Here is a 24501-nt window from a genome sequence, read left to right as displayed (position 1 = left end):
CTGTCAATGCCTAATTGGCAATCCTATGATCAGGAACGTTTAGGATGTGTATACGAAAGAGAATGGTCTCAGGAATCTAACTTCTTTAGATTGCATTCTCCCAATTACATATTACTTGGACTTATCGTTTAAGCGTATAACATTTATATGAGACGACTTCAAACAATAATATTTGCTCTTCAAATTAAACTATATTAGTTTAACATGTGAAATGTCCGTAAAGTATCATCATATGATTGGTTTTAGGGCAAATTTCCAACATTGATTTCATCTGGGACTCCTCGTCCTATATGCTTATCAAAGATGGGTGTTCCATCTTCATCTCTTTTGACTGCATTTTTAATTTCATTTCTGGATTGTTCAGTGAGATGTTTTTCCCACCAAGAATGGAGAATTCCTGTAAATCCAGTGACCAAAATGTCGACAACTTGTGTTTGACTAAGGTTATGATTGCTAATATAACTATTAGCAACCATGGAGATGTGTTGTAATTTATTCAAAAGTTCTTGTTCTGATAATCCATCTATATTCCATTCATAGAGTTTTTCAGCTGAGACTAAGAATTGATTTTGGATGTTTCTTTCTTCAAATTGAATATCCGGAGGTGTTGACCTTGGATACCAATTTTTGGTAAGAGTTGTTGGATTCTGACTCTTGGTCGGAGGAAGAACTATTGTGTTCTTCATCATTATTGCCAAGGAGTGCTTGTGTTTGGATACTATTGAGATGTGAGCGAATTTCTAATACTAATAACGATGAGGACAATTATACCAAGGGCAATGATGATTAGGGTTGAATGAACTGTTAAATGAATTGTTAATTGAATTATGTGGAACTTGATGTGGAGGATAATCAAGATTAAAAATGCCATGAAACCAACTATTATAAACAAATAGAAAGAATTGAACAAATGATTGATCGGTATTTACCTTGAACTTGAGGTATTCAATGAATTGACTGTGAGTAAGAATTTTATGCAATTCAAAATCAATTGTTATGAAAATATTCTTCATAATGAAAATAATGAATTCAAAGTAATGATGCAAATATAATTTAAAAATAAGTTTTATTGCAAAACTTACACCGGAACTTTCAATTGATTTATTGACGATTGAGTCAGTAAATAAGAAAATGATTGATGAAAAGGATATTGGTGTACGCATGCATTCTTGACATTCTAAAATGAAAAGTGTTTACAATTTTTTATTTCTTTGGGTACAGTGTGAACTCAAAGAAACTTTTGATTGAAAAATTGTGGAAATTCCAAACTTGAATATATATATATATATATATATATATCCTATTTTTACCCTAAACCCTAATTGGTTATAATTCCTTCCTAACTATGCCATATAATTAAGTTGGTAGCATATTCTATATATGTCAAGGGTTCCTATTTTTACCCTAAACCCTAATTAGTTATAATTACTTCCTAGCTAAGCCATATAATTAAGTTGGTAGCAAATTCTTTATATGTCAAAGGTAATTGCATTTGCATAATCAAAGGTGGCTTTGGGTGAGTGAAATGTCCAATCGCACAGGGCCCAAATTTAAAAACGCCCTCAAAAATCTTCGTCATTTAATTTTTATATATAATAATGTTGTATATTAAAATTTTACTTTTATTAGCACGATAAAATCTCATCGTGCACTCTTTATGGAATGTAAATTTCTTTCTTTCTAAATATACAAATTTGGAGTGTACAATGAGATATTTGGTAATAACACCCTAAAAACGATTTTTTTTTCAATTTTATTATTATATAAAAATGTTATATATTCATGTGAAACTTTAAAGTCAGAGTTTTTGAAGCTTTTGTTCTTGTTTGGTCACCATGCTTTCAGTGATTACCAATGGCTGGATGACACTATTGGTTTGATCCTCCACTTTTGCCTTCTTGTCCCATACTTATGATGGAAGTATAACCATCGCCGCCACCATTCCAACACAGCTTCCCTTAAGTGGGATGAAGTCTTTGTCCCCAAGCAAAAGTCTGCAATAGGGTGGTGGGAAAAATATCTAAACAACCCACCTGGCAGATTCCTCACACTCGCCGTCCAACTCACTCTAGGCTGGCCCTGTTAGTGTAGATGAATTCACGGGTTTTGATCTAGAGAAAGAGAGCTAGACGGAGAACAAAACAAGGAACACAGAGGAAGCTGAATGGTTTCTTTTCTCTCTGTCAAAGTTGCAGAGGAATATTTTCTGTGTATTTGAAAGAGCACGAAACACATGCTTTTACATAACTATTGGCCTTAAACTTGGGACCACACATACACTACATTTCATCTTAGTCACTCATCTACCTAATTACATGGATCAACCAACACATGGCACTCATGGCCTTTTACAAAACAGAATTTTACACTTGGCATTATTTTGCACAAGTGAATACACCAATTTAAACAATCTTATTCTAAACTTTTCAGCTCAACACTTATAATTCAACACTCCTTTTTAAGTTTTGAGCTGATTTCACTCCAAGCATTTCCTTGAGATAGTTGAACCGATCCTTTGTTAAAGCCTTAGTGAATATGTCTGCCACCTGCTCATTTGTTGGACAGTACACCAAATCAATTATCCCTTCCTGGAGTGCATTCTTGATGAAATGATACCTTCTGTCAATGTGCTTGGTTTTCTGATGAAAAGCTGGATTCTTAGTGATTGCAATTGCAGTTGTATTGTCACAGTGCACTAGAGTTGCTTCAGTTTGCATCTTACCAAAATCTTCAAGTACAAATCTAATCCAAATGGCTTAAGCAGTTGCTTCAGAGGCACTGATGTACTCTGCTTCTGCAGTAGAGAGTGCTACACAATTCTGCTTCACAGAGGCCTACGAGAACACTCCACTACCAAAAGAAAATGCATACCCAGAAGTACTTTTGCTGTCATCAACAGATCCTCCCCAATCACTATCACAAAATCCGATTAACATTGCATTATTTCCTTTTACATACTCCAGACCATAGTCTAATGTTCCCTTGATGTATCTAAGCACTCTTTTGGCTGTTCCAAAGTGTTTGTTTGTAGGACAATGCATGAATCGAGCTAGAAGGCTTGCAACATACATTATATCTGGTCGAGTAGCTGTGAGATACAACAAACTTCCCACAATTCTTCGATACTGTTCCTCACTTGCTGAACCACTGCCATCATCTTTGCATAACTTCTCTGATGAAACAAGAGGTGTGAACACAGATTTACACTCATTCAAACCAAACTTATTCAACAAGGAAGCAGCATATTTTCTTTTATGGATAAAAATGCTTGTGTGAGTTTGAATAACTCCCATACCAAGAAAATGGTGAAGAAGTCCCAAATCTGTCATCTCATATTTTATCATCATGTCTTCCTTGAACTCCTTCAACATCTCAGTGTTATTTCCAGTATACACTATGTCATCCACATAGATTGAAACAATTAGAATTTCTCCTCCCCTTGCTTTGATGTAAAGAGTAGCTTCACTTTAACTTTTCACAAACCCACAGTGAGCAAAGTATGTATCAATTTCACTATACCAGGCCCTTGGTGCCTGCTTTAGACCATACAAAGCTTTATGAAGCTTGTACACCTTGTCTTCACTCCCCTTGATCACAAACCCATCTGGTTGTTCTACATAAACCTCTTCTTCAAGTACTCCATTCAGAAAAGCAGATTTCACATCTAGTTGGTATAATTTCCAACTTTTCTGAGCTGCCAAGGCAATTAGAGTCCGAATTGTATCAAGTCTAGCTACAGGGGCAAACGTTTCATTGTAATCCACACCTGGTTTCTAAGCATATCCCTTGGCTACCAACCTTGCCTTATGCTTTTGCAATGTCCCATCAAGATTAAGCTTGGTCTTGAATACCCACTTAACCCCAATTATAGGTTTATCACATGGTCTGTTCACTAGATCCCATGTTACATTCTTCTCAATCATTGACAATTCATCTTTCATAGCTTTCATCCATGATTCATCTTTAGTTGCCTCTTCAAATTTTTCAGGTTCCATAATGCAAAGATTGCATTATGCTAGAACATCATCTAGATTCCTCCATCTCAATGGAGTGTGATCAAAGGCTTGAGTCTTTCTCATGTTGCTGTTCACATCACTTACAGATTCATGAGAAGATACCAGACTTGGTGACAAAGCATAGTCATTTCCTGCTGGAGTTGTCTCTGATGAAATACATTTAGGCATCTTAGATAACTCATTATGATTCAACACAGTTACATAATTCTCAAAAGTTTTCTTCCATTCCCAGGCTGCATTTTCATCAAACACTACATCCCTTGAGAGTATAAGCTTTTTACTAAGGGGATCATACACTATGTACCCCTTTTCACAGGTTGCATAACCTACAAATATGCCCTTGACACTCTTTGCATCTAGTTTCTGTCTCAACTCACTTGGTGTATGTACATAACATAAACAACCAAAGATTCTAAGATGTGCAATTCCAGGTTTTCGACCACTGAATGCTTCAAATGGAGTTACTTCTCCAAGAGCTCTTGTATGACACATATTCAGTATGTAGACAGCTGTGAGTACAGATTCTGCCCATAAATAGTAAGGTATTCCCTTGTCATGAAGCATAGCTTTTGCCATTTCAACTACAGCTCTGTTCTTCCTTTCTACCACTTCATTCTGTTGTGGAGTATAAGCCATAGAAAACTGTCTTTGAATCCCTGCATCTTCACACATTTTGTTGAATTCACAAGATGTGAATTCACACCCTCTGTCACTTCTCAGACATTTTACTTTAAAACCACATTGCAACTCCACCATGGATTTGAATTTTCTAAAACAGATCAATGTATCTGACTTGTATTTCAGAAAATAAACCCACATCATTCTTGTACAGTCATCTACAAGAAGCATAAAATATTTGTTACCCGCAAGAGAATCATTTTGCATAGGACCACAAAGATCTACATGCACCAGCTCTAGAGGTTTGCTTGCTCTCCATGCCTGATTCTTTGGAAACCATTCTCTATGCTGTTTCCCAAACTGACAGCCTTCACAAACTTCATCCACTTCTTCTAAAACTGGAAGACCATGCACCATTTCTTTGTTCTTAAGCTGTTGAAGACCTCTAAAATGCAGATGGCCTAGTCTCTTGTGCCATATCCAAGTAGACTTAGAAATACTTGCTCTTAGTACAACCTGATCATTTGGTATCAGTGTTAAAGGATAACACCTGTTCTTTTTCATTTCAACTTTGAGTACCAGATAATCCAATGAAAGACCATCAAAGATACTATACATCTTTCCCCCAAATACCAGGTAGTAACCATGTTCATCCATCTGACCCACACTTAACAAGTTTTCCTTCAAACCAGGTAGGTACATTACTTCCTTGACATATTTTCTGCCTTTGCTTGTGTCTATCACAAGTGTACCAAAACCTGCCACATTCATAAGTTCTCATGTGGGCATTTGAACCTTGCCAACCACATTTGTCTTCATGTCTATCAACAACTTTGAATCCCCTGTCATATGGTTGCTACACCCACTGTCAACATACCATTCTCCATTCACTTTTGATTCAGTGATTGTACTATTTGCATAAAACAAGTTCCCTGTCACCTCAACTTGATTAGCACTGTTTGCCTTTTGCACTGATTTACCTACTGTGCACTCTCTAGCCCAGTGTCCAAACTTTTCATAGTTATAGCATTTGGGTTTCCCTTTATACCTACATTCTCCAAAGTGAAACTTAGAGCATACCCTGCACTGTGGTTTTGTACCTATCTGACCCATTGACTGTGCATTATGTGCAGAATTAGCAGGAAATTTCTGCTGAAACTTGGGTTTTGAACCCCATTTCTTACCCTTATTATTCCAATTCTTCTGGAACTGAGATGAACCAGATTGACCTTCGCCCCTATTTTGCTCCTTTGAACTCACTGAGAAAGATGAGAATGCTTTCCTAGTAGTATCAACAGTATGCAGATCAAACCGTTGTTCTTGACTCTTTAAGATTACAACTACCTCCTGCAATTCTACAGTCTCTAGACACTTTGTGTTTTCTATAACCAAACAGATAGAATCATAAGGTTTACTAAGACTAATCAGAACCTTCTGCACAAGTCTCTCATTCGACAGAGATTCACCAAATGTTCTCATCTGATTAATTAGTTCATTCAACCGTGTAAGATAGCTAGATAAAGACTCATCATCTCACATCCTAGCATATTCAAATTCTCTTATAAGATTTTGCAATTTCACAGATCGTACCTGATCACCACCATGATATTCTCCATACAACAAATCCCATGCCATCTTAGCTGACTCGGCATTGGCGATTCGTGGGAAGATTTGATCCGAGATTGCATTCTGAATGATTCCCAAAGCCTTTGCGTCTTTCATCAAAGCAGCTACCATTGCTTCATCATCCTCCGATGCTTCTCCAGCTTCCTTCTTCTTCGGATTGGAGGTTGTAATCCCCTTCTCTACCAGATTCCATAACCCAAAAGATTTGAATATTGTTACCATTTTAATTCTTCAGAACTAGTAGTTCTCACAGGAGAAAACTGGAGTCCTCCCTTCCGAGCCTCCAGATTCAGACATGTTTTTTATCTGAATTGACAACCTTCACAGAGCTTCAAGAGAGCTTCGATTTAGCTCAATAACTTCACAGATTTACGCCCAGATGGTTAAATCCAACCTGGCTCTGAGGCCATGTTAGTGTAGATGAATTCACGGGTTTTGATCTAGAGAAAGAGAGCTGGACGGAGAACAAAACAAGGAACACAGAGGAAGCTGAATGGTTTCTTTTCTCTCTGTCAAAGTTGCATAGGAATATTTTCTGTGTATTTGAAAGAGCACGAAGCACATGCTTTTACATAAATGTTGGCCTTAAACTTGGGATCACACATACACTACATTTCATCTTAGTCACTCATCTACCTAATTACATGGATCAACCAACACATGACACTCATGGCCTTTTACAAAACAAAACTTTACACCTGGCATTATTTTGCACAAGTGAATACACCAATTTAAACAATCTTATTCTAAACTTTTCAGCTCAACACTTATAATTCAACACCTCTGTATCTCGCATTCAACCTTTCCGGAAGACCCTACAAAGGATTTGCGTGCCGCTATCATATGGCCCAATATTCTCTCATCGCGAACGATTGCAGATATTTGTGTCCGATATTGGTGTTCTTGCTGTCTTATATGGGCTTTACCGTCTTGCTGTTGCAAAGGGACTTGCTTGGGTTATATGCTTCTACAGAGGTCCTCTAATGGTAGTTAACGAATATTTGGTGTTGATCACATACTTGCAGCACACTCACCCGCATTGCCGCACTATGACCTCCGAATGGGACTGGTTTAGGGGAGCTTTGGCCACCGTTGACAGAGACTACGGAATCCTGAACAAGGTTTTCCACAACATCACAGACACTCACGTTGCTCACCATTTGTTCTCAACCATGCCGCAATATCAAGCAATGGAAGAGACCAAGGCGATCAATCCGATCTTGGGCGTGTTAGCATACAGACTATTATCTTGTATGTAAGCTGATTATGATAAGCAAACTATGAATACTGGAGAATTAGAGTTTTAAGAGAGAGAAAGTGAGTATCTTAGAGAGAGAGATATTAAGCTTGAAGAAGAAGTAAAACTGAGGTTCATATTTCATCCACACGCACACACTTCACATGTAGCAGAATTAGGAATTATAATATTCCTTCATTACATCACTTAAATCTAGCCCTTCATTCATTTACCCTATAAGGTAATGACACATGGCATAAACCATTACTTAACCTAAGATTACATCTTAGCTGCACACTTGGACTATGATCCAAAGGCTGACATTTAAAGCTGAATTCTTATTACATTTCAGCATATACACTTATAAACTAACACTCCCTTCTAAGTGATGTGCTGAAATCACTCCCAAAGCTGTCCTCAGTAATTCAAACCGATCCATTGCCAAAGCTTTAGTAAAGATGTCTGCAACCTGTTCTTCAGTCTTGCAGTATACCAGGTCAATTTCACCATCTTGAAGTACATCTCGGATAAAATGAAATTTCTGATTAATGTGCCTGGTTTTGTGATAATGAACTGGATTCTTTGATATGGCAATTGTTGAAGTATTATCACACAACAACTTAGTTGGTTCTGCTTGTTCTTCCCCGAAATCAGAGAGTACAAATCTTAGCCAAATGGCCTGTGTAGTAGCTTCTGCTGCACTAATGTATTCTGCCTCTGCGGTTGAAAGAGCAACACTGCTTTGTTTGATTGAGGCCCAAGAGAACACACCAGAACCAAGATTAAATGCATAGCCAGAAGTACTCCTCATGTTATCTTCACTTCCACTCCAATCACTATCACAATAACCAACCAACACTGCTCCTTTTCCCTTCTCATAAACAACTCCATGGTTCACAGTGCCTTGTATGTATCTCAAAACTCTCTTAGTTGTCCCCATATGCTTCTTGGTAGGATTATGCATAAACCTAGCCAATAGACTTGCTGCAAATATGATATCTGGCCTTGTTGCTGTCAAATATAGCAAACTTCCCACCACTTGCCTATATAAAGTCTCATCTGCCAGATCACTTCCATCTACTTTTGTAAGTTTTTCATTCATAGCTAATGGTGTTGCAACAGGCTTGCAATCCCTAAGTCCAAATTTCTCAAGCAAAGTCTTTGCATATTTCTTTTGATGCAAGAAAATGTAATTATCTGTCTGCAGTACTCCAAGACCAAGAAAATGATGAAGTAATCCTAGATCAGTCATCTCATATTGTCTCATCATCTCACTTTTGAATTCAGCCATCATCACCTTTGAACTTCCTGTGTAGATAATATCATCTACATATAGTGACACAATGAGAATACCACTGTGAGATGTCTTGATGTAAAGTGTAGCTTCACTTGGACTTCTGTGGAATCCAGCCTTTGCAAAATAGGAATTTATTTCTTCATACCAAGCTCTTGGAGCTTGTTTCAAGCCATATAAAGCTTTCCTGAGCCTGTACACTTTGTCTTCCTTGCCTTGTATAACAAAACCAGATGGTTGATCCACATACACCTCTTCATTCAACACTCCATTTAGAAATGCAGACTTTACATCTAACTGAAATAATTTCCATCATTTCTGTGCAGCAAGGGCCACCAAAGTTCTCACAGTGTCAAGTCTTGCCACTAGTGCAAAAGTTTCATTAAAATCGATTCCAGGCTTTTGAGAATAACCCTTTGCAACCAACCTTGCTTTGTTTTTCTGCACTGAACCATCCAGATTTAATTTCGTTTTATAGACCCATTTGGCTCCAATGATTGGTTTATCAAATGGTCTATCAACAAGATCCCAAGTATGGTTCTTCTCAATCATAGAAATTTCATCTTCCATAGCCTTCTGCCATGATTCATCATTGGCAGCTTCTTCAAAACATTCTGGTTCTATAATGCACAGATTACACTTCTCATATATTTCTGTAATATTTCTGTACTTGAGAGGAGTGTGATCAATATCCTGTGGACCTGTCATTCTTTCTTGATCAGAAATTTCAGTAACTGAGCTTGACACAACATTCTCTTCACTAGCTTCACATTGTGTTTCAGAATCACAAGCACTTCCTTCATAGCTTTGTTCTCCTTCAGACATCTCAATAATCTGAATACTCACCCTTCTTTCCTTCTGTGCATTCCAATCCCAACATGCCTCTTCATTAAACACAACATCTCTGGAAATTGTCACTTTTCCAGATTCAATATTATAGAGTCTATAACCCTTCTTACAACTACCATACCCCAAGAAAATACACCTCTTGCTTGCCAAATCGAGTTTTTGTCTCTGTTGACTTGGCACATGAGCATAACACAAAGAACCAAACACCTTTAAATGCTTAATTCCTGGTTTTCTCCCACTGTAAGCTTCGAAAGGTGTCTTCCTATGTAAAGCTTTGGTTGGACATCTATTCAAGATATACACTGAGGTATTAACTGCCTCAGCCCAAAATTCAAGTGGGATGTTCTTCTCCAACATGAGACACTTAGCCATTTCCACAATGGTTCTATTCTTTCGCTCTGCCACACCATTTTGTTGTGGTGTGTATGGAGTGGTAAGTTGTCTTTCCATGCCTACATCTTCAACAAACTTGTTAAACTCCATTGAAGTGTATTCACCTCCCCGATCACTCCTAAGCTGCTTTAGCTTATATCCACTCTGTAATTCCACAGTAGCTTTGAACTTTTTAAACACACTAAGAACTTCAGATTTATGCCTCAAAAAATAAACCAAACACATCTTGGTGTAGTCATCTATGAAAGTGAGAAAATATCTATTTCCAGCTTTTGTAGTTGTCTGCATCGGGCCACAAATGTCACTATGCACAAGCTCTAGAGGAATTGATGCTCTAGTAGTAGCTTCCCTTGGAAATGCTTCTCTACATTGTTTACCGAGAACACAACCTTCACATACTCCTTTAACTACTTTGATTTCTGGTAACCCTACTACCATTTCTTGTTCCTGCGTCAATTTCAAACTACTCATATTTAAGTGTCCCAATCTTCTATGCCACATAGCAGTAGAAAAACATACATTTGCCTTGAAAGCAATATGTATTCCAGACTGTAATTTCATTGGGAAACTTCGATTTCCCTTCATTGGAACTCTAGCAACCATGTTGGAATATGAACTGTCATCATAGATTTCCACCTTGTGACCTCCAAACACCAAATAATAACCATGCTCCATCATTTGACCCAAACTGAGCAAATTTTCTTTCAGTCCAGGCACAAGCATAACCTCCTTGATATATCTGTCACCTAGTTTAGTTTCAACTACAAGACTTCCTTTACCAGTTACATCAACAAGCTGTCCAGTACCCATTTCAACTTTTGCAGTCACATTCTTATCAATATCCACAAGTAAATCCTCCCTTCCAGTCATATGATTACTACACCCACTATCTACATACCATACATCATCACAGCCATTTACACTAGTATTAGTTTGATTACTAGCATAAAACATGGTGGGTGTAGATTATACCTTATTTGCATAATTGAGCTGCACTGGTTTCTTGCTATTACAATCCCTTGCAATGTGACCAAACTTATCACAGTTATAACACTTTGGTTTACCTTTGAATCGGCACTCACCAAAATGTAACTTGTCACAATGTTTACAAGGATTTCTAGCACCATCAGTGGGTTTGTTATCCCACCTCTTCCCTTTTTCTTTCCAATTCTTTTGGTACCTTGCATTCTGATTTCCAGTGAATTTTGCTGGTTTGGAATTCACATTGAGACTAGTAAATGCTTTCTCAGTTTTGTGTTCAGAATGTCTATCTAGTCGTAACTCAAAACTCTTCAAGGAGGCTACTACTTCTTGTACCTCAATCACATCCAAATCCTTCGAATGTTCAATAACAAAGCATATAGAATCATAAGCTGATGGCAAACTAATCAATAACTTTTGAACAACCCTTTCTCGAGATAACTCCTCTCCATAACTCCGCATTTGATTTATCAGATCAAATAATTTTGTAAGATAAACAGAAAGTGATTCATCATCTCGCATTCTTGTATATTCAAATTCCCTACGAATACCTTGCAATTTAACACTTCTAACCTGTTTATCACCATGGTACTCTTGTTGCAAAATATCCCATGCGCCTTTTGAAGTTTCTTCATGAGAGATTCTGGGAAATATTTCATCTGAAACAGCTCCTTGAATCAGACCCAGAGGTTTAGCATCTTTCATCAGTCTCTCAGCTAGAGGTATCTTCTCAATACCGCTCGATTCCTCTTTTTCTTTCTTCTTTCCATCAGATTCACCATCATCATTCGAATCTGACCTTTCGAAGCCTTTCTCAACCAGATCCCATAGCCCGTGAGATTTGAAAATTGTTTTCATCTTGATACTCCAGAACTCATAATTATCACCTTTGAAAATCGGTGCTCTCACCTCACTACTACCCGATCCTGCCATGTTAGACTCAGATCACGATTGACTTGATTTCTGGGTAGCACTCTTCATAGATCCAAACGCCCAGTATCAATTGATCAAACTAGGCTCTGAGGCTATGTTAGCATACAGACTATTATCTTGTATGTAAGCTGATTATGATCAGCAAACTATGAATACTGGAGAATTAGAGTTTTAAGAGAGAGAAAGTGAGTATCTTAGAGAGAGAGAGATTAAGCTTGAAGAAGAAGTAAAACTGAGGTTCATATTTCATCCACACGCACACACTTCACATGTAGCAGAATTAGGAATTATAATATTCCTTCATTACATCACTTAAATCTAGCCCTTCATTCATTTACCCTATAAGGTAATGACACATGGCATAAACCATTACTTAACCTAAGATTACATCTTAGCTGCACACTTGGACTATGATCCAAAGGCTGACATTTAAAGCTGAATTCTTATTACATTTCAGCATATACACTTATAAACTAACAGGGCGAGTACTATCAGTTTGACGGGACTCCGGTTCACAAGGCAATGTTTAGGGAGGTGAAAGAGTGTATCTACATTGAGCCCGATGAACGTGACAAGAAAGGTGTCTTCTGGTACGACAATAAGCCGTGATTTTGAAAGGTATTCAAGTGAGTGTTTTGGGAGTTCTAGGTTCGTGTAATGGATCTGAGGTTCCCTTAACTTATGTTGAAGATGTCTTGGTTGTTTGGTACAAGAATAATCTTATATCAATATAAGTGCTTTTTCAATAATTTTTGCTTCTCTAATTATCGTTCAAGTTAAAACACAGGATATTATCTGTTATGTGCTTTTCTTCTAAGCACAAAGCGTTCAAAGTGCTTAATCTAAAAGCCGAATCCCAAATGAACTTGCTTTGCCTAATCAAAAGTAAATTTTAGGCTGTCCCTGAAGGATTGCTTTTCTCTTAAGCCGAAAGCATGCAAAGTGCTTAATCTAAAAGCCTAAGCCAAAACAAAACCTGCTTGCCTAATCCAAAGTACATTAGGCTGTTACGGTTAATTTTTATTGTGCATAAACAATCTTTCCTTCTTTTTTTTTTATAAATCAAGCGATAGCATTTACACTAAGGGGGAGGGAGTGAGCTTAGCCTCACAATGGGCTAGCAATAATGTGGTTCAAATTCGCCTTTAGCGAGAATTGAACCTAAGACCTTTCACTTATAAGTGAAGAGGAATACCAGCAGACAGTAGTATGAGTTTTTTTTGTTGAGTTAAGATATTCATTTTTGTATTGGACAAAAAAAGTACGCCTAACTTTGCAAATGTAACCTATTTCTACACCCAACTTAAATTATAAATGTTAATTGTCTATTTTACCCTATTGCATAATTACTATTAAGTACAAAATAAAATTAATAATAAAATTCAAATTTATCAATAAACCCAAACACTATACTTAAACCCTACGATCATTATTTGTTTATCCTACTTCATTCTGGCTAAAACCCTAATAGCTCTCATGGAGAAAAACAAGTTTTTCTATTTATGGATGGTGATTATGAAATTTTGAATCCTCCAACCAATTTATGATTTTGAAGTTTTTTTAGATAAGCAGATTGATTTATTTCAATTTACAACTGCACACGATTGAAATACTTACACAACTGCTCCCCAGAGCTTTTATTGTCTTTCCTCATGCAATTTATATCCTAGTTTGTTCTTCGGTACCATGCCAATTAGGCCTCCGCCGAAAAACGTATAACATTTCTTACTTTATAAATTGCATAGGGTAAACAAATCCTTCTGAGAGTACCATAAGACATTGAGCAAGGGCTTCCTATGAGAATAAAATCAGATTCAACATATACTCTTTAGATTACCATGGAACCTAATCAAATGATTCGCTTTCAAGACACAATGCATAACCTATCTTCACCTATAAATCAAGCAAGGAGAGGAAATATATAATGATGTTAAGAAGAATGCTTTTACGGAAGCCATTGAAGGGGTCAATTATGAGAGTTTGATGTCTATGCAGGATTTGTCTAAGAATCATGCTTGGAGAAGATTTCAAAATATTGTCAACATCTATAGAAGTGTTAGTCTTGTTGTCAGCCATGGCTGAATTCACACCCCAATTCTCAGTCTCCATTTTCAGACGGCGTAAAGATAGAGTTAAAAACCAAATGAGTGTAAAAATAAATCCACATATTGAATTGGGTTTATGAGGATATATTAGGTATTAAATTAGGTTTAAAGAGATATTAATAGTTTAGTTAGAAATAACATGGATGCAAAGAGTAAGTTGGGTGTAGAAATAGGTTACATGAGTTTAAATAAAATTTCTTTTTTCTTAACCTTAATGAATAAGAAAACCTTTTATTAACATGCTTAAAGATGTGAACTCGAAATGGCTGACTGACTTGGCCCGAAAAGGCAGACACACACACTGCGTTAACCAGCTGAGTAAGTCACATTTGCCTTTTTTGTGATCCTAAATTATTTGCCATCATGAATCCGTGAAGGAGGCGAGGCTAAGGAAACACTGCAACGATAACGCAAGGATTCTGCTCAGCCACAAACAAACTTCGTCCATTATGTTCTTCGTTTCTACTTCACTGAAAGTGGCTAATGGCTACTTGGTCTACATTCTAGTAAGGTACATGTATGATTTATCATATTTTTTAACAAGTGAGTAAAAGATCTCCAAGTTTTTTGTGTTCACAGTAGAACAAACGTACAAGGAGCTTGTAACCTAGTTGTATTGGATTATTATTCTATGCATCCGAAGCATGGTCTAAAATATCCATAATATCCCGATATTTCTATCGAAATTTCCGTGTTTTTGGACTACCGATATTTCCGATATCATCGATATTTTAGATCTTGCTAAGTCACTCATGTATTTTACCATACAATGTATAAAGTGTAAAATATTGTACTAATTCATTATATATAAATGATTATGGTGTGTTTAAACTTCTTTCATTAATTACTACATATTTTCTACACTTACAATGTTTGTCAGCTCGCTATATAATCAACTTAAATAAGTTATATCTATCATGCAATGCATTTCCTTCCAATTTTTTGTGATAAACTAATAGATAATTAACTAAATAAACATCCTGCAAAGTTTTAATAAAAATTTCTAAGTTTTTCTTACAAATTCCGTGGTTTTTATTCAATTTTTATCTATATCGATAATATCCCGATATTTCTATCGAAATTTCCGTGTTTTTGAACTACCGATATTTCTGATATTATCGATATTTAATACCTTGATCCGAAGTCACGACTTAAATTCCTTCCTTTCAATGAAGGAGGAAAAAAAAGGGATAAACAAGCTAAGATTGTGGATAGCAGACTTTTTACATATGAGATAAACCAAAAAAATTTCAAACCCACCCAACAAGTAAAAACAGAAAACAAATTGAATGGGTTTGTTCGGGTAGCCCAGTCAGTCTTTGTCCTATTCTAGGCCTATTATTGTTAAATGTTGTCTAACTACTACAATATTAGCTTTAGGTGGCAGATGATGGTGACGGATATTAAAAACATCATGTCGGATAAATTATATCCGACACATCATTTAAATAGTGGCAGATATTAGAAAAATCATGTCGATTATATTCGACATAAATTCCTGGCGGATATAAAAATATCCTGTCGGTTATAACTGACATTAATTTTTAATCCTTTTTTTTAAATATTTTTGATAGTTTCTGACGGTTTTTAAGTTAATTGTGGTGGTTATAACCAAGGAAGAAAATATCGGTAATATCGGAAATATCGGTAGTCCGAAAACACGGAAATATCGATGGAAATATCGGGATAATATCGATATCGATAAAAATTACATGGAAACCACGGAAATTGTAAGAAAAACTTGGAAATTTTTAATGAAACTTTGTAGGATGTTTATTTAGTCAATTATCTATTAGTTTATCACAAAAAATTGGAAGGAAATGCATTGCATGATGGATTTAACTGATTTAAGTTGATTATATAGCGAGCTGGCAAACATTGTGAGTGTAGAAAATATGTAGTAATTAATGAAAGAAGTTTAAACACACCATAATCATTTATATATAATTAATTAGTACAATATTTGGAGGTTTTATTTAGGATATTAAAAAAAAAAAAAGGGAAGTGAATAAAATGATGAAGAATAATGTGCCGAATTTGACAATTTAAATTTCTTACACATAAGCATGCGTCTAGGCGTTGAAGTTCCAAATTATAGTATATCAATTAACGATTGAAAATCAATACATTGAATAAGATTAAACTTTAATTTGGATGCCGATTATGTTTTTTCAACTTGATATAAAGTAAAAGTATTGAATTTTGGAAGCTAGGAGTGTGTCAATTGAATTTTGGCTGACGTGCAAGGTATCAATCTCTTCGTCTCTTCGAGGGCTACAACTTTCCTTTTTGTTTCACTCAATTTCGTTGCGTATTGAAAAAGTTATACTCATTTGAATCTTACCCAGTTTCCGGCGACCTCAGTAGATTTCGAGGCAATTTCCGGCCAAACCACAACGAGTCAGACGTCGTGTGAAGTACCATTCTCTTCGTCTCTTCGAGGGCTACAACTTTCCTTTTTGTTTCACTCAATTTCGTTGGGTATTGAAAAAGTTATACTCATTTGAATCTTACCCAGTTTCCGACGACCTCAGCGACCTCAGTGACTTTCGAGGAATTTTCCGGCCAAACCACTACGATTCAGACATCGTGTGAGGTACCATTCTCTTCGTCTCTTCGAGGGCTACAACTTTTTTTTTTGTTTCACTCAATTTCGTTGCGTATTGAAAAAGTTATACTCATTTGAATCTTACCCAGTTTCCGACGACCTCAGCGACCTCAGTGATATTCGAGGCATTTTCCGGCCAAACCACTACGATTCAGACATCGTGTGAGGTACCCTTCTCTTCATCTCTTCGAGGGCTACAACTTTCGTTTTTGTCTTGCTTGATTTCGTTGAGTTTTGACAAAGTTATGGCCGTTTAAAGTGGGTGTAAAATTTCGGCCGAAATTTTGATTTTTTCCCCCATTGGGCGAGTCCCACATCGCCCATGCAAGGAAGTGAGCAATGAATTTTTCCTATAAAACTCACACTCCTCTGGTGAGATAACCAAAACTTGTTTGGCCTTTGGGCCATGATCAAGTTAACTATGTGTTGAGTTTTCTCAACATATTTAAGTATTTTTTTAATAAAATATCGTGATATTGTCGATAATTTCGAAAATATCGCGATATTATCGATATTATCGATAATATCGTGATATTTTAACGAAAATATGTTGGATAGTTAAAAAAATTTCGGAACTTCAAAAAAACGATAATATCGGCGATATTTCGCCGATATTATCGATTTTTTCCTTCTTGGTTATAACCGACAGAAATTGATTATTTTATTATTTTACTTTATGGCGGTTATTATTTTAGTATTCTGGCGGTTATAACCGACAGAAATAAAAATTTTATTATTTTAAAATGTTACATTGATTAAAAATAATAAATAAACACATTTTTTAAATATATTTTTTTCATGACTCTAAAGTCTAATGAACCCAATTCTCACGAGCCATAAATTTTCTGAGAGAATAATAACAACATACTACAATATGAAGCTCTTTCATTTTTGTAATAAGGATTATGCTCCCTCATAGGCAAGCAACAAGATACAAAGAAATTCAAACAATTTTTTTTCAAAGCATCACAAAGCACATTGTCTGGCACATAAACATACATGAACATCTGGTGTACTCTATCATATCTGATTTTATTATTTTAAAATGTTATGTTGATTAAAAATAAATAAACACATGTTTTAAATATTTTTTTTTCACTCATGGCCCTATCGGATATAACCGACACGAACAAAGCAAAATTTTGGACGGTTCTCTGAATGTTTGTTTTTTTTTTTTTTTTTGCGATTTTTTACACATGCTATCTCAGAGTATATACAAACCTATTTCACGGTTGGATTGTTGAAACTAGTTTCGTAGAATGCATATCCTGTCAAATTGATAGATTTAACAAACATTTAAGAGTTAATGTTATCAATATAAAATAAGATTTATCTACTAGTGTAAATATTTTAAATTGAAGATCGAATTCATTCATTGCATTATTATAGGGTCGAGGAGTGTAGCTGTAAAAAAATCATTAAAATCGGAGCTAAAATAACCGTTAAATTGTGATTTTTCGTTTATAACCATCGAAAACTTTTGTTCCGTTACCTAATATCTGAATGTTTGTTTTTTGCGATTTTTTACGTATGTGATCTCGGAGTGTGTACAAACAAGTTTGACGGTTGGATCGTTGAAAAACGTTTCGTAGCATGCGTATCACATCAAAATGGTAGATTAAACAAACACTTAAGAGTTAATGTTATACTTCCCCATCAAGTATAAAATAAGATTTTGTGGTATTCACTAGTTTAAATATTTTAAATTAAAGATCAAATTTATTCATTACATTCTTATAGGGTCGAGGAGTGTAGCTATAAAAAATCATCAAAATCGGAGCTAAAATAGCTGTTAAATTGTGATTTTTTGTTTCTAACCGTCAAAAACTTATATTCCGTTACGTAATCTCTAAATGCTTGGTTTTTACAATTTTTTACCTATGTAATCTCGGAGTGTGTACAAATAAGTTTGACGGTTGAATCGTTGAAAAAAGTTTCGTAGAATGCATATTGTGTCAAAACGGTAGATTAAACAAACACTTAAAGTTAATATTATACTTCTATTAAGTATAACTAGTGTAAATATTTTAAATTAAAGATCAAATGTATTCATTACATTCTTATAGGGTTGAGAAGTGTAGCTGTAAAAAATCATCAAAATCGGAGCTAAAATAACCGTTAAATTGTGATTTTTCGTTTATAACCGTCGAAAACTTTTGTTTTGTTACGTAATATCTGAATGTTTGTTTTTTACAATTTTTTACGTATGTAATCTTGGAGTGTGTAAAAATAAGTTTGACGGTTAGATCGTTGATAAAAGTTTCGTAGAATGCATATTGCGTCAAAACAGTAGTGGATCGTTTTACAAAATTGGTACATTTTACAAAAAAATTGGTACATTTGACAAAAAAATTGGTACATTTCACATATAACAAAGTGGTACATTAATAAGGAAGAATGGGTACATTATAAATAAATTAGGGTACATATAAAACATTAAAAATTATAAGTACAAATGAATTTTTAAAAATATAGGCGCTAAAATAAATTAATACATGGGTACAAAATAAAACTAAGAAGAAAATACTACAAATTAAAAAAAATGTTGCACATTAAAAGTGGGTACAAACTAAAAATATAAGTATATGATACAAAGTTTAGGCATAAAACATAAATATACCATGTGTAATTTTTCTATCATTGATTAAATATACAATGTTACGTGACGGTATACATATGGGTACAAAAATATGGGCACAAAAAGAAACTAATATATGGGTACAAATTAAAAATGAAAAGAAAATTGGTACAAATTAAAAAATATTTGCAAATGAAAAATAGGTACAAACTAAAAATAAAAATATATAATAAAAAATTTAGCCATAAATATAAATATACTAATTATAACATTTTTAACACTAAAGGAATATATTTAAAAATAAAAATATTTTATTATTTAAATAATTAATGATGTTATTAATCCTCAAGGACCTTAATAAAAAATTGAAAATAGGAGTTTAATCGATGGATTAACAAAAATAAGAATGTGAATTTAAATTTTCCCATTTAACCAAACAATTATTATTTTATTTTTTAAAATCGTACCAAAATTTTTGGGGGGGGGGGGGTAAAATTTTGGGAGGGAATTTAAAATTTTGGAAGAGAATTTTGGGGGTATTTTGGCGTCCATATTTTTTTCTGTCGGTTATAACCGACAGTAGGTGAAAATTTTTTGACGGTTTGTATTTTAAAAATGTTTATGTTGGTTATAACCGACATTAATGAACATTTATACTTGATGGTCTTATTATTGAGGGAACCGATATTCAAGTTTGTTCTTGTTTCGTACTGCAACAAGATAGGGACCGTTTGCTCGGTGAAGTTGAAAATCTTTCTGCTGGTGATGGACAACCACAAAAGTTTCAAGATGTTCATACCCAGAAGTTAAAGGCACTTGAGGGACAGGTAACCATATTTCTTCTTACGACTGGATCGCTATTTCTCTTTGGATAAGCAGTGGACTTCTTTGTAATCCAATTGTGGTGTCTTTTTCGATGTTTTTATACCAGATTTTGGATCTTAAGAAGAAACAATAGAGCCAGGTTCAACTTTTGAAGCAAAAACAAAAAAGTGATGAAGCAGCAAAGCGGCTGCAAGATGAAATCCAGTCTATAAAGGCACAGAAGGTTTAAACTCATCAGTCATATTTTTTTCCTATTAAGGCTAATATTTTCTCTGCATCTACTGATATTATATATATATATATATATATTTTTTTTTTTTAAATAATAGGTTCAACTGCAACAAAGCATAAAACAAGAAGCAGAACAATTTCGGTAGTGGAAAGCCTCTCGACAGAAGGAAGTGCTGCAGGTATTTACTTCCTTTCTTTTTCTTTTTCAACTGAACTTTTAAAGTTATGGAAGCTCACAAGTGGATTTTCATTTAAAAGGAAACATGTATTCTATTCTTACCTTAAATCTATTGATATTAGTTGAAATGTGTTGCTCTGTGTTTGCATTTGAGTGCGTATTTTGAATGATGTGTTTGCATTTGGGAACTTTAACGAAGTACTGTTCAATTTCATCAGATGGTCGGTTTATGGTAGTCGCGGAACCTGCATATTTTGTGCATATATATAGCAGAGGTAGATTACAAAGTGCGGCAAGAGATTGATTTCTTTGGGGAGATATCCGGTGTATCAATGAGTTCCGATGACGAGTCTCTTTATATAGGAATCTGGGACTGAACCATCTAGAGAGAAAAAGTGATGACAAGTCAAGATGAGGAAGAAGGTTTCTGTTTTTAGGGTTGATTGTTGTTTCTGTTTTCCTTTGTTTTTGTCCATTGTATGAGAGGTTTTTGTTTTCTCTGTTGTTTTTTTTTTTTGATGGATTGTTGTGTTGTGTTGGGAAGAAGGTTGGCTTTTCTCTTCTGTTTTTCTGCAGATTCTGATTTTGAGTAGAAGGGGAGAAGAATGGTCAACGAGAAAAAGGGTTCTGCTCTAATGTCCTTTTTTTTTATTATTAATATATTTGATGTCGGTTTTAACCGACAGAACAATGCTTTAGTAATTTTTTATTAATATTTATTGTCGGTTATAACCGACACAAGTTCTGTCAGTTATATATATTTTCTATCGGTTATATCCGACAGAAAAATCATCTTATTTATTCTTTATTTACTTTATGTTGGTTATATCCGACACAAGTTCTGTCGGTTTTAGAGTATTTTTTGTCGAAAAATTCATTTCCTGACGCTGGCAATTATGTCGCTTATTATATCCGCCACTGCATCCATTTTCTGTCGGATTTTGCATAATAAGCACGTTAATCGACACTTAAGTAATAGTCCAATCATCTACAACTTCATCATTTGGTTACAGATTTGATTTATAAATTTAGTATCCCTAGCATTACCCTTTAAAAATAGGTGTTTACGTACTCTAATGGTTAAGAACTATACAAGTATTTTTTTTTCTCTTTCGGGGAAAGGACTAAAAGAGTAGTTTCTAGACATGAATGTTCCATATTTCTTCAAATTGTGTTAACAAATCCAAGAAAGTGAAAAGAAGAGAAAACTAATTGCAATTTTGATTCTTGTTTTGACATAATAGCAAGTCCCTCGGTAATCCAATTGATAGGGCAACTGGATTGAATTGTCCTTAGCCCCCAAAAAGGTGGTCTACCGGTGCAAAAAATGAAGGACATTTTTTAGCTACCCCTGCAACTTCTGCATGGGCTTGCGCCTGTTGGCTACAGGAATTGAGTGAGTGAGGCCACCACGGCATAGCCCAAAGCCAAATCGCTCATTTTCCCTCCAAGTTGAGCCGTTGGATTTTCAACAGTCATTTGATTTGGACTATTGGATTTTCAATGGTAAAAAAAAAAAAAATACATGCCACATGGAGCAATATGGGGCATCCAATGTAAATAATTTTGAAATTCAACGGCTATTATTATTTTAACATAAAAAATTAAAAAAAAGTACCCAAAAATATACATTTTTTAAAATTTTTTTTTATAAATACCCAACCATCTTCTTCATTCGTTGTATATGAAATATATTATTGAAATTAGACAATCATTTTATTTTTGTGGAACAAACTTGCAACCATAAAAAATTGAAAATATTTATTTGTGGATGGTGCTTGCCCTCACCCCTTACAAGTGTGTGGACTTGCACAAGAGCAATTACTGTTCATAGTGAATAGTAAGAACAATTTTGTTGCCATTGCCTCCTAAAATGGGTGGACTTGCTCTAAAGGAACATAGAATACTTCAGATTGCTAAGATGACTGCATAATAAAACGACTACATATTGTCAACACTTCATTCTCATCCACTGAATTACAAGAGCTATGTATATAAAGACCTAATTATGAATCAAATTCTTAAAAGAAAACCCTAAGCCTACATAATATCTTCAAAAGTATCCCAATATACAAGTCTGCTTGACTGTGGCCACGAGTAGGGTGAAATTCGCCATAGCCTTTCCGGGCCCATAAGGAGTGATTGTGGCTTGCCACCCGTTGTTCCCCTCTTTATTTTATTTTTTATATTTTTTAAGTATCCCAATATAAAATTGAATCAAATTGTTAACATAAAATCTCAATCTCAAAGAGTCCTCTATATATATATTTGTATCCTATTTTTACCCTAAACCCTAATTAGTTATAATAACTTCCTAACTATGCCATATAATTAAGCTGTAGCATATTCTATATATGTCAAAGGTAATTGCATTTGCCTATCTAGAGGTGGGAGTGAAATGTACAATCGCAGGGGCCAAATTTAAAGAGGCCATAAAAAAAATTTGTTATCTAATTTTTATATGTAATAGTGATGTATATTAAAATTTTGCTTTTATTAGCACGATAAATCTCATTGTGCACTCTTTATTAGTGTAAAATTTCTTTCTTTCTAAATATACAAATTTGGAGTGCATAATGAGATATTTGGTAATAACACCCTAAAAATGAATTTTTTTTTCAATTTTATTATTATATAAAAATATTATATATTCAAGCAAAAATTTGAAGTTAGAGTTTTGAAGCTTTTGCTCTTGTTTGGTTGCTTAAGATTGAATTGTTTTTTATTATTTAGTGAAGAATATATTTGTAGCTCTTTTTACTTGTTATTTAATAACATTTATAAACTTACAATTAGTGAGTCCTAAAGTTTATTTTGATTTTAGTTATTTTCTCGAGTATTAACCCATTGTTCTACGTTTTTTCGGAAAACTATCTTAAGAAAAATGGTATTTTTATAAATTTCGTATAGGATTCCCGAAATCTCAAAGACCACATTTCACAGGAGAGATGCTGCCATGCATGTGAAGGATTTGCCTCGACGAGAACATTTGGGTAATCAGAGAAGTGAAATCCTGCAGGACCACAAATCGACCATGAAAGCAACTGATAACAGACAGACAATGCAAAAGGTTTACTGTGTGAATGCAATACTTCTTTACTCAATTAGTCGATGACTATTGACACACGACACACAAAAAGAAACGAAGTAAAATAATTAAAATAGACACATGGAATGGGGGTAGATTCATGGCACACTCATTTTACACAATTTAGGTTACACGTTTTTAAGGAGTTCAAACAGTAATGAGTTCAAAGATCCGAACCGTCTGTATGTTAGAACATCATTAAGAGATTATTCTAGCAAAAGATTAGAACATCATTAAGCCATATGTTTGTCCGCCAACATATATACTTCTGAAAAATAATATCATCCTATAGAACATTGAAAAAGAAAATTGTGATACTATTGCATGCATATGGTTCTTTAAAGCTACTTGTCAATCAAAAGAGCAAAAACAATATACTTTCCCAAATTGTACAAATTTTCAGAACCTATGTAACTTTTGCTTGAAAATTTGAAGTCGCAGGCCAACAGGCAATAGCTATATCAGGGTCTGAGTATATAATTATGAGAATGTATGTAGCTTTTGCTTGTTCGCATTACATGCAAGTTGTTTAGATCCATTTAAACTACCAGTAGTTTCTTCATATTGATAAAACATTAGGCTATTTCTATCTTTATTAAGGTAAGAAAGTGTTGGGTTTTAACTTAGGATAATGCTTGTGTTCCTCTATGGGAGAACCTACTTGTTCTCTTTCGCAACCCCTCCCTCCACTTATGATTAACGTATCTTTAGTGTATGAACATCATAATCAAAACTATTCATTTCTTTTACATCATCTAAAGATCATATTTGCAAAATTTCATTCAATTTGAAGATCTTTTAGCCATTCATAAGCATTGTTTAGCCATTAAGTTTGAAGATCGCTCAGCTGTTCATTCTCTTACAAATCATTGGAGCCAAATAATATTAATTAAAAACCTAGGGCTTCAATCAAATTACCTTGGTAGGAAGTCTCTAGTCTC

At 34.7% G+C, this 24501-nt stretch overlaps 2 protein-coding genes and 1 long non-coding RNA gene across 3 annotated transcripts; 2 read left to right on the top strand and 1 right to left on the bottom strand.

The window, feature by feature from the left end:
* Positions 1–5411: 5411 nt before the first annotated feature.
* Positions 5412–6482, bottom strand: LOC139191126 (uncharacterized). The gene is made up of 2 exons (XM_070811677.1): positions 6225–6482; positions 5412–6113 (listed from the first exon to the last, which is right to left on the bottom strand). The coding sequence occupies exons 1-2, from the start codon at positions 6480–6482 to the stop codon at positions 5412–5414; spliced, it is 960 nt and encodes a 319-aa protein (XP_070667778.1).
* Positions 6483–6929: 447 nt separating this feature from the next.
* On the top strand, positions 6930–12696 carry LOC139191125 (omega-6 fatty acid desaturase, endoplasmic reticulum isozyme 2-like). Its single transcript, XM_070811676.1, has 3 exons — positions 6930–6977; positions 7073–7486; positions 12428–12696. The coding sequence occupies exons 1-3, from the start codon at positions 6930–6932 to the stop codon at positions 12554–12556; spliced, it is 591 nt and encodes a 196-aa protein (XP_070667777.1). The 3' UTR covers positions 12557–12696.
* A 7245-nt stretch (positions 12697–19941) lies between these two features.
* LOC108175325 (uncharacterized) lies at positions 19942–20473 on the top strand. The gene is made up of 3 exons (XR_001792218.3): positions 19942–20065; positions 20170–20286; positions 20393–20473. It is a non-coding gene; the product is annotated as an uncharacterized lncRNA (long non-coding RNA).
* The last annotated feature ends 4028 nt before the right edge of the window (positions 20474–24501 follow it).

This window comes from Malus domestica, chromosome 14, assembly GCF_042453785.1.
Source record: "Malus domestica chromosome 14, GDT2T_hap1".
In the NCBI taxonomy this organism is placed as follows: Eukaryota; Viridiplantae; Streptophyta; class Magnoliopsida; order Rosales; family Rosaceae; genus Malus; species Malus domestica.
This window is presented reverse-complemented; position numbering and strand designations above follow the sequence as displayed.

Bases quoted from the DNA above. Each gene is read 5' to 3' on its own strand.
- LOC139191126 (XM_070811677.1), bottom strand. From the start codon at position 6,482: ATGGTAACAATATTCAAATCTTTTGGGTTATGGAATCTGGTAGAGAAG. The intron at 6,114-6,224 runs GTACGATCTGTG...CTAATTAATCAG, and splicing joins AATATCATGGTGGTGATCAG to ATGAGAACATTTGGTGAATC.
- LOC139191125 (XM_070811676.1), top strand. From the start codon at position 6,930: ATGGCCTTTTACAAAACAAAACTTTACACCTGGCATTATTTTGCACAA. The intron at 6,978-7,072 runs GTGAATACACCA...CCTTTCCGGAAG, and splicing joins CCTGGCATTATTTTGCACAA to ACCCTACAAAGGATTTGCGT. The intron at 7,487-12,427 runs GTGTTAGCATAC...ATAAACTAACAG, and splicing joins CGATCAATCCGATCTTGGGC to GGCGAGTACTATCAGTTTGA.